At 38.4% G+C, this 17,552-nt stretch overlaps 1 protein-coding gene across 35 annotated transcripts in view; it reads left to right on the forward strand.

The window, feature by feature from the left end:
• NR3C2 (nuclear receptor subfamily 3 group C member 2) overlaps positions 1 to 17,552 on the forward strand; it is a 457,363-nt gene that overhangs the window by 165,740 nt on the left and 274,071 nt on the right. For 18 of the 35 annotated variants that reach the window (XM_086346398.1, XM_086346399.1, XM_086346402.1 and 15 more), the window contains exon 3: positions 10,178 to 10,243. The exons of 16 other annotated variants lie outside the window; for them this stretch is intronic. In XM_086346398.1, the coding sequence (XP_086202524.1) occupies positions 10,178 to 10,243 (66 nt within the window). Of the gene's footprint in view, positions 1 to 3,663; positions 9,076 to 10,177; positions 10,244 to 17,552 lie in introns of those variants that run through there. One more of the 35 variants, XM_086346443.1, reaches the window with a different exon arrangement.

Raw genomic sequence — 17,552 nt, forward strand, 5'->3', positions numbered from 1 at the left:
TATATAAATGTGTGTAAGTGAAACGCATGTGTGGAGGTGCTATGTAGAATTGATGACAAAATATACCTGGGCCAGCAGACCCTCTTCAGTTCACTAAAATCAAGAAGCTTATGTCTCAGAATCTTTCATTTAATAGTCATTTCATTTTCTTCTTCTCTTAGTATTTTTCCTGAATTTATTCTGGATTTTCAAGTGTGAGCAGAAAGGAAGGTGAAATATAGAAATTCATTTTACTTGCATCAGAGTATGAAACAGTCATGTTGTTATTTTTAAAAAGTGAAAAACAAACAGAAAACCCATTGGCATCCTGAGAAAGAGATGGTTGGGCTTTAGTTTCCACTACAAAATTTAGTAAGCTCCATTTAGGAATCTTATTTCCCAAGAGATCTGGAATATAAAATTGTTCTTGAGCTTTGAAAAAAAATCCAAACAACAAAAAACAAACAAAAACAAAGTAAGGATTGTACGGAAAACTAAAGGGAAGTGACAGGGGTCTGGTTTTCTTTGAGTAGGATTGTGACAGACTAACCTTGCTCCTGGTTCTTCCCCAACAATTACTTGAATAAGCAAGGCCTTTGAGGTGAATTATCTTTATCTGCAAATTTTTACTGTAAAGTCTGAAGATCTTTTTAATTTTTTGGGCATAGTTGATTTTCAGTGCTATGTTAGTTTTAGGTGGATAGCAAAGTGATTCAGTCATGCCTTCAGTTATGCACAGATACATTCTTTTTTAGATTCTTTAGCTTTCTTGGGGGCTTCCTAGGTGGCACTAGTGGTACGAGAACCTGCCTGCCGATGCAGGAAATGGAAGAGATGCAGGTTTGGTCCCTGGGTGGGGAACATCCCCTGGAGGAGGGCATGGCAAGCCCCTCCAGCACTCTTGCCTGGAGAAGCTCATGGACAGAGGAGCCTGGCGGGCTACAGTCCATGGGGTCACAGAGTCAGACATGACGAAAGCGACTTAGCTCGCACCCATATCTTAATCAGGGGATCATGGCCTGCTGTTTCTGTAGGTTGTATGAAATGCAAGTTCCTTAGAAGTATTTGGTAAATAATTGTAGCAGAATCTGGACCAGAAGGTCTGTATACTTGGTATTGATTTTGTTGTTGTTGTTTAAAATTGTTAATGCTTATTGCCAGAGATGAAATAACCTGATATGTTTTATGTTTCCTGACATGACAATAAAGAAGGCCCAGCATCACCTTATATAGAATTCTCACAAAAAACAGCTTGTACGCTGGATTTTGGACCCTGTTTACTAAGTCTGTTTCCTGAAAAAAGATGGCTTTTTCCAAATGCAGTGAATAGTCCTTGGTTGGGTCCTTAACAAAGCAAAGTACAAAAGACATTTTGGGGACAGCTGGGAGAATTGTAATATTAACTATATGTTAGATACTATTGAATTAAAGCCAGTTCTCTTAGGTATGATAATAGAATCATGTATATGTAGGGGAATGTTCTTAATCTTAGAAGATACATATTGATATATATGAGGTATGAATTTATTATGTTTGCATGTATTTTCACATTTCACCAGAGGGGAAAAACTTTGTGTATTCATCAGGGTTCTCTAGAGAAACAGATCCAATTGTGTGTGTGTGTGTGTGTGTGTGTGTGTGTGTGTGTGTGTGGACTGATTGGTTGGTTGATTTTAAGGAATTAGCTGTTATGATTACATAGACTATTAAATCCAAAATCAGACTGGAAACCCAGGCAGAGCTAAGGTCACAGCTTTAAGTCCGAAGGCGGGCAGAATTCCCTCTTGCTCAAGGGAAGTCAGTCTTTCGTTGCATTCAGAATTTCAACTGATGAATGAGACCCATCCACGATTCCCAAAATTTTCTTGTGATCTAGGCTGCCTGATACCCGTGGCATCTTGTCACCCCGGTTCCAACTCTAACAGGCAGAAAAGCTAAGGTGCCCCAGGTGTCTATCTTAAAAATAAACCAGAAAAAGGGAATTCCCTGGTGGTCCAATGATTAGGACTCTGCCCTCTCATTGCCGAGCCCCTGGGTTCAATACCTGGTTGGGGAACTAAGATCCCACAAGTTGCAGGACATGGCCAAAACAAAAAATTAAAAAAAAAAAAAAGTCATTTCTTTAAAAAAAACATCAAAAGAATCATCTTCTCTCTTAAGTCCCAACATGTCAGCAAGAGGAACTTAAGAAATTAACAGAAGGAAAAACAGTCTGAGTCAAATGCATTAGAATCCAGAAAAAGTCTGTATGTCTCAGTCTCTAGTCTGCCTCTTGCTTCTGGACATTCACTTAATTTATGTCCCCTTTTGGGCGCAAATGTAGGTGGTACTGCCTAGAATAGTTGGTGATAGGCAGCAGAACAGTAACTCAGTTTGTGAAAATGCACCTTAAACTGTAAAGTGCTACGCAGGCAAATGCAAGGCAGAGATGCGGCGAGCACCGTGGGCCAGACGGCTCTCATGGACTTACTTCATTGTGAAATAGAGGCAGCTGCTGTCCTATTGTTAGTCGATCCTCAGAACCCCTTCCCTGGCCCTCCAGCTCCTGCAAATCTGTCTTTTCTAAGAACTCTGGGAGCAGTCGCTCACTTAGCCTTAAAATAAAGCATCTAGAATAGTCAGCACACATATTGAATCTATAACTTCCATGAATTTTTATAAAATACTCATAATCTTAAAAGAATGTTCACCTGTTTTCATAGTAGTAACTTGTCTTTAATTTCACATCCTCAAATTGAGTTAACCGCCTGTAAGCACCAGCTTTTTCCGAGCTCCGAGGCATACGTGCTCATGTATAAACAACGTGCTGTTTTGCTCCATTAGCAAGGAGCTCTTATATGGACGATTATAGATCAAGGTTGTCCTAAAGTTCCTCCAAATAGCCTTGTTTTCATTTTGGAGATTTTCAGAGGAGTCTTGGAAGTTGTAACATGTTTAAAGAAAGAACCGGAGACCTGACAGAAGGATCAAGTGGACTCTGCATGGATCTGCAGCCTTACCCCTGACCGCCTGTCCCAGGGTGCCCAGGTCTGGGGGGTAGGGGCAACAGGTGGGACTCTGTCTAGAGCCCCCCGGGAAAAGCTGCTCTTCAGCCTCTGCCAGCCTCTTTTGACTGTGGCTTCTGTCTGTACTCACTGTCTGCAAAAGAAAATTGTGGAGTTTTTTTTTATTGGAGCACAATTGATTAATGTGGTGTTAGTTTCAGGGGTACAGCAAGGTGATTCAGTTATACATACACATGCATCTTTTCTTTTTCAAATTCTTTTCCCAATTAGGCTATTACAGAATACTGAGCAGAGCTCCCTGTGCTATACAGAAAGTTCTTATTGGTTTTTATAATTGAGGGGAGTGGAGGAGAAAACCTTTATTTCATTCTAGATTCCTTGAGACAAAGTTAAGCAAGAATCCAAATTAATTAGGTGGAAAATTAATGACTTATTATTTCTCTTTTCAGTGTATATGTACCAGAAATTTGTACAAAAGTACTTTGCACTTTTTTCACTGTTTTGTGAATGAGAACATTTTTATTTTATCATTTCACTGACTGCCCAGGAACTGCAAGAAATGGTAAATTAATGGCAATATTATATTCAGATTGCTTAGTCATTATGGATTAATTCTAAATATGAAAGCCCTTATGGAGAGACGTAACATATTGTAATAGCCTTTGTAATTTCTTTGCAGCAGAAAAACTGGAATGTCTGTGCCTTGCTGAACTGGGATAAGTTGACAGTGGGTGAGGAGAGACACATTTGTTCTAAGACATCTACACAAATCTTTTGATCATCTTGTCATATCTCAGTATCTCAAGTCTCTATTACTGATTTTTAAACTAGCTGTGTGATTGCCAGTAAAGAGAAAACTCAGTTAGCAATTAATTTATTCTTCTTTTATCCCATTTCTTTGTTTCAGTTAAAAAGAAAATCTATAAATTCTAAAAGTAACAAGCAGTATACATCACCTCCAGTCATTCTTTCCCCTTATTCTCTTCCAGAGGCAATCCCTGCTCTGAGTTTTGTTTTGCTTCATTTTGTTTCACCATAGATAAGCTTTGTGTGTTCTAGAACTTCATATCAGTGGAGTCCTATAGTATGTTCTTGGTCCACTTATCATAATTATGAATAATTAGATTTATTCATATTGTGTAAAAAAGTGGCTTTTTATGGAGACATAGTATGCCATTGACCAAGGGATTCACTGGTGACTCAGTGGTAAAGAATCCACCTGACGATGCAGGAGACATGAGTTCAATCCATGAATCATGAAGATCCCCTGGAGGAGGAAATGGCAACCCACTCCAGTATTCTTGCCTGGAAATCCCATGGACAGAGGAGCCTGGCAGGCTACAGTCCATGGGGTCACAAAGAGTGAGACCCAACTTAACTACACCATCATGCAATTATACCAATAGTTTACCTCTTCTGTTAATAGACACCTAGGCTGTTTCCAGTCTCTGTTGAGAATGAAGCTTCAGTCAGGGTCCTGTATAGGGCTTTCTGTAGACGTGTTTTCATTTTCTTGGATGAATAACTAGTAGGGGAGGGTCTTGCCTGGAGAATCCCAGGGACGGGGGAGCCTGGTGGGCTGCCATCTATGGGGTCGCACAGAGTCGGACATGACTGAAGCAACTTAGCAGCAGTAGCAGCAGCAGGGGAATTGTTGGGGTGATAGGGCAGGTATGTGTTTAGTCCTCTAAGTAACTGCCAGACATTTTCCTAAGATAGATATAGCATTTTACACTCCCTCCAGCCTCAGAGTTTTTTTTTTTTCCTCTTTACATCCTCACCAACATTTCGTGTCATCTGACTTTTTAATTTCAGCTATTCTGGTGGATATAGACTGTATAACTTTTTAATATATGTGTAGGAATATTATTTTAAGTTATACTATCTGCATATTTTTGTGAATTAGAAACTAAATGGACTCTTCTCAAATTGGCACAGATATTTTGTTAATTGGTTTGAGTTGAGATATTCAACAGAGATAATAGATAATAATTAAGGATAAAAGATGTTGAAAGATAACTAGGCAATTATGAATCTTTAGCACATGAAATGTGGAAATTTATGTTTTTATAGGTTTGTTTGTTCATAAGCTAAGTTATTTATTCATTGATTCATTCATTCATAAATCACTTTTTATTTTTAATATTTTACATGATTGTGTGACAGTGCTGTCTGATAGAACTTTCTGTCTTGATGGATGGACATTTCATTCTGTGCTGTTATGGCAACATGTAACAACTGAATACTGGCTCATTAAGTGCTATTGAGCAGTGAATTTTTGTATTTTGTTTTAATCATGGCAAGTGGATACTATATTGGATAATGCATGTCCAAGCAAGTGTATTCAAGTATTATCTGATCTTATATTGTAAAATAAAGAAAACGTCTTCCTTACTTATATACTTGGAAGTGCAAGCCTAGCTGTAATCATTGTTCCTAATGTCACTTACATTTTTATATTTGGAATTTTTAAAAATTATTTTTATTGACACTTTTATTGAGGTAATTATTGATTCACATATAGTTGTAAAAATTAATAAAGGTCCTTTTTACCAAATATATAAAGAAGAGATAATACCTATCCTTCTCAAACTGTTCAAAAAAAATTGAAGAGGACAGAACACTCCCAAATTCATTCTACAAGACCATCATTATCCTGATACCAAAACCAGACAAAGACATTACAAAAAAAGCAAATTATAGGCGAATGCCTTTGATGAATATAGATGCAAATCTTCAAGACAATAGTAGCAAACCAAATCCAACAATATAAAAAGGGTCATACATCATGATAAGCTGGACTTTTTCTAGAACACAGGACAGTTCAACATTAGCAAATCAATTACTGTGAAACTTCACATTGACAGAAAGGAAGGATAAAAACCCACGATCATCTTAACAGAGTCAGAAAAAGCACTTGACAGGATTTAAGTGGCGCTAGTGGTAGCGAGCCTGCCTGCCAAAGCAGGAGACTTCAGAGACGCAGGTTCAGTCCCTGGGCCCGGAAGACCCCTTGGAGGAGGGCATGGCAACCCATTCCAGTATTCTTACCAGAAGAATCCCGTGGACAGAGTAGCCTGGTGGGCTACAGCCCATAGGGTTGCAAAGAGTTCTACATGACTGAAGCAACCTGGCATAGCACAGCAGCAACATCTATTCATGATTAAAAAAAGCTCTCAGCAAAGTGGGTAAAGAGAGAACATATCTCAGCATCATAAAAGTTATTTATGAGAAGCCCGCAGCTAACATCATACAGTGAAAAGCCAAAAGCCTTTCCTCTCATGCCCACTCTTGCCACTTCTATTTAACGTAGTATTAGATGTCTTAATCACAGTACTCAGACAAGAAAAATAAATAAAAGGCATTTAAGAAAGAAGTAAAATTGCCACTATTGCAGATGACATGACACTGTGTATAGAAAACCCTAAAGCTTCTTCCCAAAAACTATGAGAACTAATAAATTAATTCAGCGAAGTTGCAGGAGAAAAGATTAATATACAGAAACCTGTCACTTTTCTGTACACTAATAATGAAGTATTAGAAAGAGAAAGTTAAAAATTCTGTTAAAAGTTTCATCAAAAAGAATAAAATACCTAAGAATACACTTAATCAGAGAGATGAAAGACCTGTACTCCAAAAACTGTAAAACATTGATGAAGGACATTGAAGATGATACAAAGGAATGGAAAGATACCCCATGCTCTTGCAGTCATGTTTAAAAACAGTTGGACTATATGATGATCTTTTACTTTTATGAAGTTTGTTTCACGTTTTCTGTTCATATACAGTGCTTGTATTTCGTTTAATTTATGTTTTCCAATTACTCCATTGCTTCTTTTTTTTTTTTGATTTTTTTTCCAAGGCTTTCTCAAGTGTAGTAGAAATGCCTTTGTGTGTGTGTGTGTGTGTGTGTCTGTGTATATATACACACACACACATATAAAATATTTATTTTAAAAAACTTACGAATTTTTGCCCTGCTAAAAAAATTATGACATTTTGTTTCTACTTGTTTGACTTAGTATGAATAGAATGCTAGATTTCTACTTTAATTAAAAAAAAATAGATACACAGTAAGCAACAGAGGTTTACTGTATAGCACAGGGAATTATAGTCAATATCTTGTAGTAACCTATAATGGAAAATAATCTGAAAAACAATATATGTGTATATATAACTGAATCACCTACCTGTGTGCCTAAAACATTGTAAGTTAACTATGCTTCAATAATATATATATATATATATATAAAGAAAAAAGATATCCCGTGCTCTTGGATTGGAAGAATTAATTTTGTTAAAATGGCCATATTACTCAAAGCAATCTATAGATTTAATGCAGTCCCTATTAGAATACCCATGGCATTTTCCACAGAACTAGAATAAGTAAGCCTAAAATTCACATGGAAAAAAATAAAATAAAATTCACATGGAGCCACAAAAGACTCTGAAATGCCAAAGAAATCCTGAAAAGTAAAGACAAAGCTGGAGGTATCATACTCCTAGATTTCAGACTGTGTTACAAAGCTACAGTAATCAAAACACCAGTGTCATATTGGCACAAAACCAGACACATAGATCAGTGGAATAGAATAGAGAGCCCAGAAATAAACTCACATACCTAGGTCAATTGACAGAGGAGGCAAGAGTATACAATGAAGAAAAAATAGTCTCTTCAATAAGTAGTGCTGGGAATATTGAACAGCTACATGTAACAGAATGAAATTAGAACATTTTCTAACACCATAAACAAAAATTAACTCAAAGTGGATTAAAGACCTAAATGTAAGACCTGAAACCATAAAACTTATAAAAGAGAACGTAGGCAGAACACTTACTTGACATAAATCATAGCAATTTTTTTTTTGCATCTGTCTCCTAAGCCAGAAGTAATAAAAGCAAAAATAAATAGGACCTAATTAAACTTAAAAGCTTTTGCACAGCAAAGTAAATCATTAACAAAATGAAAGAGAACCTATGTACAAAATGGGAGAAGATATTTGCAAATATTCTGATCAACAAAGGATTAATTTCAAAAATAGATAAACACCTCTGCTGCTGCTGCTGCTAAGTCGCTTCAGTCGTGTCCAACTCTGTGCCACCCCATAGACGGCAGCCCACCAGGCTCCCCCATCCCTGGGATTCTCCAGGCAAGAACACTGGAGTGGGTTGCCATTTCCTTCTCCAGTGCATGAAAGTGAAAAGTGAAAGTGAAGTTGCTCAGTCGTGTCCGACTCTTAGCGACCCCATGGACTGCAGCCTACCAGACTACTTAATTTCCAAAAAAAAAAAAAAAAAGTGGCTCAGATTTTAAACAATCTTCCTGCAATGCAGAAGACCCAGGTTCAGTCCCTGGGTTGAGAAGACCCCCCGGAGAAGGGAATGACAACCCATTCCAGTATTCTTGCCTGGAGAATTCTTTGTACACAGGAGCCTGATGGGCTACAATCCATAGTTTTGCAAAGTTGGACACAACTGAGTGACTAACACTTTCAACAGCAGTGAAGAAATGGAAAGAAGACCTGAATAGACATATTTCCAGAGAAGCTACATGAATGACCAACAGGCACATGAAAAGGTGTTCAACTTTGTTAGAGAAATACAAACGAAAAAAACTAGATATCTCCTCACACCTGTCAGAATGGCCACCATCAGAAAGAAATCCACAAATAGCAAATGTAGGCAAGGATGTGGAGAAGAGGGAAGGAACCCTTGTACATTGTCAGTGAGAATGTAAATTGATACAACCAATGTAGAAAACAGGATGGAGGCTTCTCAGAAAACTAAAAGTAGAATCACCATTGTTGTTGTGTAGTCGCTGTCGTGTCTGACTGCAACCCCATGGACTGCAGCATGCCAGCCTCCCTGTCCTCCACCATCTCCTGCAGTTTTGCTCAGACTCATGTTCCAGTCAGCTCATCCTCTCTCACCCCCTTCTCCTACCGTCAGTCCTTCCCAGCATCAGAGTCTTTCCCAATGAGTTGGCTCTTTGTATCAGGTTGCCAAAGTATTGGAGCTTCAGATTCAGCATCAATCCTTCTAATGAATATTCAGGGTTGATTACCCGTAGTATTTACTGGTTTGATCTCCTTGCAGTCCAAGGGACTCTCAGGAGTCTTCTCCAGCACCTCAGTTCAAAAGCATCAGTTCTTTGGTGCTCAGCCTTCTTTATGGTCCAACTCTCACATCCGTACGTGACTACTGGAAAAACCATAGCTTTGACTCTACAGACCTTTGTCAACAAAGTGAGCTACCATATGATCTAGCAATTCACTCCTGAATGTATATCTGGAAAAAGTGAAAACATTAACTTGAAAAGATATATGCACCCCAGTGTTCATAGTAGCATTATTTACAATAATCAGTATATGAAAGGAAGTAAACCAGTCGCCCATGAACAGATGAATGGATAAAGAAGATGTGTTGTATATGTATACAATGGAATATTAGCCAGCCATTAAAAAAGAATGAAATTCTGCATTTTCAGCAATGTAGATGGACCTAGAGAATATTATGCTTAGTGAAATAAGTCAGAGAAAGCAGATACTGTATGATATCTCTTATATGTGGAATCTAAAAAAAATAAACAATTTATATGCAAAACAGAGGCAGACTCACAGATATAGAATACAAACTAGTGGTTACCAAATGGAAGAAGGAATGGAAAAGGGATCAATCAGGGAGGATATGAAATTAAAAGAGAAACTGCTGCTGCTGCTAAGTTGCTTTAGTCGTGTCCAACTCTGTGCGACCCCATAGACGGCAGCCCACCAGGCTCCTCCATCCCTGGGATTCTCCAGGCCAGAACACTGGAGTGAGCTGCCGTTTCCTTCTCCAACACATAAAAGTGAAAAGTTAAAGGAAAGTCACTCAGTCGTGTCTGACTCTGTGACCCCATGGACGGCAGCCTACCAGGCTCCTCTGTCCATGGGATTTTCTAGGCAAGAGTACTGGAGTGGGGTGCCATCGCCTTCTCCGAAAAGAGATACTACTATTTAGGAAATAAGCAACATACAAGCTCTATTGTATACCACAAGGAATTATACCCATTATCTTATAATAACTTTTAATGGAGTATAATCTATAAAAATACTGAATCACAGTGCTGTACACCTGAAACTAATATAATATTGTAAATCAATAAAGAAAAAGATCCTAAATGCCCTTCATCCACTTTCTCTCACATTTTGCAGAACTACAGTACAACAGAACATCAATACAAAGATAGAAACAAACCCCAAATTCCAAGTACTACAAAGGTATGTTTTATGTATATTTGATATAACTCAGTTTATTTAGAACAGTAACAGCCTATATAAGCATTTATTCTGCTGGTCAGTTGTTCCTGCATCTAAAATGGAATAGCTGATTCAGACCTCCTCCTCTTTATACTGTTAGAAGCTTTTCATATGTTCCTTTTATGTTTTAGGCACATACGCTTTTTTAATTGGTCAGATCGTTACTAAGCAGATTGAAGTCATAAAGACAATGAATTATTAAAAAACAAGCCAGTCTTCTTAAGAATGAAGTCATTTGGTTTCAGTGATGATGTGCTTCTGAAAGGTATAATGTCTTGGTATGAAGAAAGAAAACAAATAAAAAATCCTAATTAGTACTCTCTTTTACTATTGAATATAATGGGACAAAATAAAATAGTACTTGGTTTTTTCCCCCAATCTAGATTCTTTTATAGATTTTAAGGAATACTACCTTTTTGGGTCAGTCCCCAGAAACGTGGTAACATTTTAAGCGATGCTGTAGCATAGATAAGTTGACAGTAAAAATATTACTTTTTCATTCTTCAAAATAATCTTTTAAAATAAGAGATATTTGTTTTGATAATGGATTTAAGGAGGATGTGAGTCTAATATATTTTGTGACCTTCCTAAACACATCCTAGGTCTGCCTGTCCCTCCGTTCCTCCCTTTTCTCCCTCTCAGCTGATATTAACTATCTCTGTGTTTCAAGAAAAGTATTAACTTGAACAAAAGAGTCCTTGTTTTCCACACTTGCTGCATTTCCAGATGAAATGGCTTGATGCTGAGACTTACAATGCACCTTTCCTGGCTCCTGTCAGCTCCAGTGTCTGTGCTCTGAGCTGCACGGAGGTGAGCGGCTGACCTGGGACAGCAGAGTGGCATCACCTGCAGTTGTTCAAACCCCTTCTGGGTGCCTCTGCTGGGGCTTTTGCTGGGGATGTGGTGAAGTGAGGGTGAGTTGGTTGAGAGGACTATTTCATGTCCTTATTCAGCTGAGGTTCAAACAGAATAAGACAGATGGGGGTCAGATGAACCCCGGGTGGTGCCAGCAGTAAGGGTGGGAGGAAGAGACCGACCTGCACAGGCGCTGGCCTCTGGGCAGAGCCTTACAGGACGGGCAGGATGTTTGATGAGCAAAGATGGCAGGAGTGGGCATTTTAGATGGAGTGCATGATACAGAAAATAGTTCAAAGGCTGGAAACATCAGAAAGGTCTGTCCTGGAGTAGAGGGTACGGGAATTAGCATGAGGATGGAGGGAGTTAGGAAAGCTGCAGTCTTATTGTGAGTTTCCAGTCAGGGCTGTGGCTTGGGGTAGGGGCACAGGGCTTATTTTTGTACTTAAATGTACTTCTCAATTCATTTGGTTTTCTCACACTTTTTTCTCCACTTTTTTTTCTGATTATATCAGCATTTTAAAAATACTGGGTTCCAGAAAAAATGACCTTACAACCAACCTATTTCAAAGAGAAACTTTCATTTGATGGGATATTTACAATCAAGTAGAATTTAGTGATCCTTCCATTCTCTTCTGTAGTTTTCATTTTCTAATGAATGTATTTAAATAGATTTCTGAATATTTTACCTTTTGTCAGTATTTAGATCACATGAGAATGCTTATTTCCTTGTCATTTGATTAACAGTATTACAGAGCAACCTAGTTTTATGTTAGTGAGGAACTCTAAAAGGAATTCTTGAACTAGGATGAAGGTACCAGTGCTATAGTATTAGATTAAAATTCAGATTACCCACTGTTGAGGTACTTGCATTAAATTACATTAGAAAACAGGGCTGTTTTGTGAAAGAGTGGGTCATGATAGGCTTAAAATATTTCCAGACAATTTAAATACAATATGGTCAAAAATAGCTTTGCACAGGTTGTGTGTGGAAAACAGAGTAGTTGTATGTATAATATAGTGGAAATCACCTGAAATTCATTAAAGGCTGGCACTGCTAGGCAAGCCTTGTTCAAGTTTAGGACATGTAATCGGAGATTAATACCAAGTGCCGACCACGTCTGAAGTCCTGCTCTAAGTGTCTGTCTCGGTTAGTTCTCCAAACTGTTAGGAGCTTGAGGTGAACACATACATACTACTCTATAGTAGATAACCAACAGGGATCTACTGTATAGCACAGGGAGCTCTGCTCAGTACTCTGTGATGACCTAAATGGGAAAAGAATGTGAAAAAAGAATGACTGTGTGTACAACTGAATCACTTCGCTGTCCCTGACACTAACACAACATTGTCAATCAGCTATACGCCAATAAAATTTCTTAAAAACCAGTAAAGCAAGTACTATCCCCATTCTCTGGGTGAGGAAACTGTGGCTCAGAGGCAGCACATGTTTAACTCACGATCTCCCGTGACTAGTGAGTGGGATGCTGCAGGGTGAACCCAGCTCTGTTGCCCACGGAGCTGGTGCTGGTAACGATCAGTAATTCTCCTGGCTCATAAGGGTGTATAGGCTGGCCTCCAGCTGGTTTAGGACAAACGCAGAAAGCACTCACGGGTAGCTCAGATTTTGCGGCATGAAGAGCAATACCAATTGTGATTACACAGGCAAAACAAAAATCAAAATTTGAGTGTCAGCATATTAGGTGACTATATTGGGTTGGCCAAAAAGTTCGTTCCGATTCTTTCGTATGATGTAACAAAAAACCCAAATGAACTTGGCCAACCCAATATTTATTAATAGGCACCTCTGATCAGTAATGGATTGGAGAAGGACCAACACCAGCCGTGGCACCCCTGGCACTGTCCGTGCCTGGGAGTTTCTGAGCAGTCTTTGTCTCTAAATTTCCTAAATGTTCATAGCAGAGTCTGATAAGACGCCCTTCTCTCCAGTGAATTCTGGTACCTGAATCTGGCCTGAAGAACGACTATTAACAAAATTAGTTCCCTACACATACCCAAGCAAGGAATTTGATCTTCTAAATAAATGGTTATAAATTAGTTCAACTTTTTGGGGAAAATGTTTCTATTCAATCTTCTCTATGGCCCGTGTTCTGGTATTAATACGTACTATAAGTGAATAATAATTATTAGAAATACATATTGTATTTGTTGGAAAAGAGTATAGATTTTTACTTATTATAATTCTAAGTGAAACAACACAGAAATGATTGCTGTGAGTTCAGATGTTCTTATTTTGAGATTTTCTCAAGGTCTGCTAACCACGAAGTTAATTGTTAACCTTGTTTCATATCATGCATTCTTTCAAAAGCTCTAGGTCAATATATATTTTAGTGTTCCGTACAGCTGTTACTCAACATCATCTCTGCATCCCTTTTACCTATCACAGCCCTGGTGCCTGGAAGGCAGTGAATATGCTTTGAATTGCTTGTTGAACAGAGTGTATAAAAATAAATACATTCTAAAGGTTAGCTGTCGAATCCTATTTTTATAAACTTCAACTTGTCATATCAGAATTATGTTCCATTGCCTAGAGTCTGGCAACAGCCCTGACTGGTCTAAAGACCCGTGAGAGTCAGGGTTGGGAAAAAATTCAAGAACTCAGCTGTTTGACTTTTGAAAAATCCTTATTCAAATTCTCTATATTCTAATCCTTCACGCTCATTCAAACCACAATCTGAAGGAAGCCTCAGACCGTGGGCACCAACCTGAAATGGATTACTTGGACAGCAACTATCGTAGGGCAGGGAAAGGAGAACTGCTGTGTTTTCATACATAGGTCTTGACTTTCTAGTTTTACAAATCAGTATAGCAAAATGTGTAAAATACTGGAGTTTCTATTTTATATCCTTCTACAATGCACTGTGTATTATAATCAGGATTTTAGCAATATTAACATGGCATTTTATATCTATACATCAGTCTTCTTAAAGAAGGATATATAAAACAGCAAATATTTCTGGGCATTAATACGTGCCAGACAGGATTTCAGTTAAGTAACTGTGAGATGTATATCTAGAACTAGAGTGACAGTTCTTGCAGAAAATATCAGGGTAACAGCTGATTTTACATGAATCGAGCAAGTTTACCCTTTTGATGCTATGAATGACACCCAGAAATAATGGTGATAAGAGTGTAATAAAGATCAAAGGAAGAAAGAAAGGGAGGTAATAGGAAAGTATGCAAAGACAATTAAGGCTATTTCAAATAAAGAAAAGTGATACATAGGCATAAATACTGCAAAGTCAAGCTGAGCTTGACAGTGCTACTGCTTGCTCAATGGTAAACTTGATTTCCAAGGTTGGATCTCCTTGCAGTCCAAGGGACTCTCAAGAGTCTTCTCCAACATGCAGTTCAAAAGCATCAATTCTTCGCACTCAGCTTTCTTTATAGTCTACCTCTCACATCCATACGTGACTACTGGGAAAACCATAGCTTTCCTAGACGGACCTTTGTCAGCAAAGTAATGTCTCTGCTTTTTAATATGCTGTTTAGGTTGGTCATAGCTTTTCTTCCAAGGAGCAAGCGTCTTAATTTCATGGCTGCAATCACCATCAGCAGTGATTTTGGAGCCCAAGAAAATAAAGTCTGTCATTGTTTCCATTGTTTCCCCATCTATTCCCCATGAAGTGATGGGACCAGATGCTATGATATTTGTTTTTTGAATGTTGAGTTTTAAGCCAACTTTTTCACTCTCCTCTTTCACTTTCATCAAGAGGCTCTTTAGTTTCTGTTCTCTTTCTGCCATAAGGGTAATATCATCTGCATATTTGAAGCTATTGATGTTTCTCCCTGCAATCTTGATTCCAGGGAGAGTCAAGCCTGTGCTTGATTTGTGCTTCATCCAGCCTGGCATTTCACATGAGGTACTCTGCACATAAGTTAAATAAGCAGGGTGACAATATACACCTTGATATTCCTTTCCTGATTTATAACCAGTCTGTTGTTCCATGTCAAGTTCTGACTGTTGCTTCTTGACCTGTATACAGATTTCTCAGGAGGTAGGTCAGGTAGTCTGGTATTCCAGACTACCTGGAATCTCTTGAAGAATTTTCCACAGTTTGTTGTGATCCACACAGTCAAAGGCTTTGGCGTAGTCAAGAAAGCAGAAATAGATGTTTTTTGGGGAACTCTCTTGCTTTTTCTATGATCCAACAGATGTTGAAAATTTGATCCCTGGTTCCTCTGCCTTTTCTGAGTCCAACTTGAACATCTGAAAGTTCACAGTTCACTTACTGTTGAAGGACATCAGGGTCGGGGCACTGAATACAACAGTGTGGGCATAAGTCCTTTTGAAGGAAGTGGCCATACCATGGGTACAGTCAGTGCCCATACCATAGTTTGGCCTCAGGCCAAACAGCAGGGAGGGAACACAGCCCTGAGCATCAACAGAAACCAGGATTAAAGATTTACTGAATATGACCCTGCCCATCAGAATAAGACCCAGTTTTCCCCACAGTCAGTTTCTCCCATCAGGAAGCTTCCACGGCCCTCTTATTCTTATCTATCAGAGGGCAGACAGAATGAAAACCACAGTCACAGAAAACTAACCAAACTGACCACATGGATCACAGTCCTGTCTAACTCAGTGAAACTATAAGCCATGCCTCATAGGGCCGCCCAAGATGGTATCATGATGGACAGTTCTGACAAAACGTGGTCCACTGGAGAAGGGTATGGCAAACCACTTCAGTATTCTTGCCTTGAGAATACTATGAATAGTATGAAAGGCAAAAAGATAGGACACTAAAAGATGAACTCCCAGGTTGGTAGGTGCCCATATGCTACTGGAGATCAGTGGAGAAATAACTCCAGAATCAATGACAAGATGGAGCCAAAGTGAAAACGCCCAGTTTTATGGTTGTAACTGATGATAGACGTATAGTCCAATGCTGTGAAGAGCAGTTTTGAGAACCTGGAATGTTAGGTTCATGAATCAAGGTAAATTGCAAGTGGTCAAACAGGAGATGGCAAGAGTGAACATCAACAATTTAGGAATCAGTGAACTAAAATGGACTGGGATGGGTGAATTTCACTCAGATGACCATTATATCTACTACTGTGGGCAAAAATCCCTTAGAAGAAATGGAGTAGCCCTCATAGTCAACAAGAGAGTCCGAAATGCAGTACTTGGATGCAGTCTCAAAAATGACAGAATGATCTCTCTTTGTTTCCAAGGCAAACCATTCAATATCACAGTAATCCAAGTCTGTACCCCAACCAGTAACACTGAAGAAGCTGAGGTTGAACGGTTTCCATTATGACCTACAAGACCTTCTAGAACTAACCCCCTACAAAGATGTCCTTTTCATTATAGGGTGTTGGAATGCAAAAATAGGAAGTTAAGAGATACCTGAAAAACAGGCAAGTTTGGCCTTCGAGTACAAAATGAAGTAGGGCAAAGGCTAACAGAGTTTTGCCAAGAGAATGCACTGGTCATAGCAAACACCGTCTTCCAACAACACAAGAGACAGCTCTACACGTGTCCAGCACCAGATGGTCAATACCAAAATCAGATTGATTATATTCTTTGCAGCTGAAGATGGAGAAGCTCTATACAGTCAGAAAAAACAAGACTGGGAGCTTACTGTGACTCAGATCATGAAGTCCTTATTGCCAAATTCAGACTGAAATTGAAAAAAGTAGGGAAAACCACTAGACAATTCAGGTATGATCTACATCAAATCCCTTACAAATACAGGTGAGAACTAAATAGAGGATGATGCTTGTAGACATGAATTGAATTTCATTGACTAGTAGCCTACTGAAATATTGGTAGTCACAGGAAAAGCAATAAATGCTTTTCAGACCCTCAAAAAAAGATCAATAAAAATAATACATATAAAAACTAGTATACAGAGCAGTCCTCTATGATAGATGTTATTGCCTAGAACTTAAGCACAGAGGCATTTTTGGAAAACACTCTGTCAAAGATTAAATTAAAGATATGATCCACAGGTCTTCCCTTGTAGCAGACTGGAAATCCTGGCATAAAGGTTTAAATGAATAAAGACTGTCTTGAAATCATTAGTAAAAAAAAAAAATTCTAAGTCATAATCTAGTTACAGGCTTACAATTAGCAGGGGGAAAATTGAATTGAAAAGAGTGTGTTTCCTTGGTCTTTAAGTAATGTTGACCATTCATTTTCATTAACAAACAGAATAAAGAGTGAATGTCAGTGTAAAAACCTGATGTGTTAATTTGTACCATCTTGCAATAAAAACACTAATTTACTTGAGATGGTTTGTAAGTGGATAAGCATTGAAGGAAGTTTGTTTTTACACAAAATAGAATGAAAGACAATAATACAGGGATGATACAAATCATTTTATTGCTCATTCTGCTGGTCAGTACATTCTAATGGGTTATTATAAATCGAAACGGAGAAGGCAATGGC

The sequence above is a fragment of the Bos grunniens genome, chromosome 17 (genome assembly GCF_055505025.1).
Source record: "Bos grunniens cultivar Pamir isolate PY7600 chromosome 17, Bosgru_T2T1.0, whole genome shotgun sequence".
NCBI classification, from domain to species: domain Eukaryota; kingdom Metazoa; phylum Chordata; class Mammalia; order Artiodactyla; family Bovidae; genus Bos; species Bos grunniens.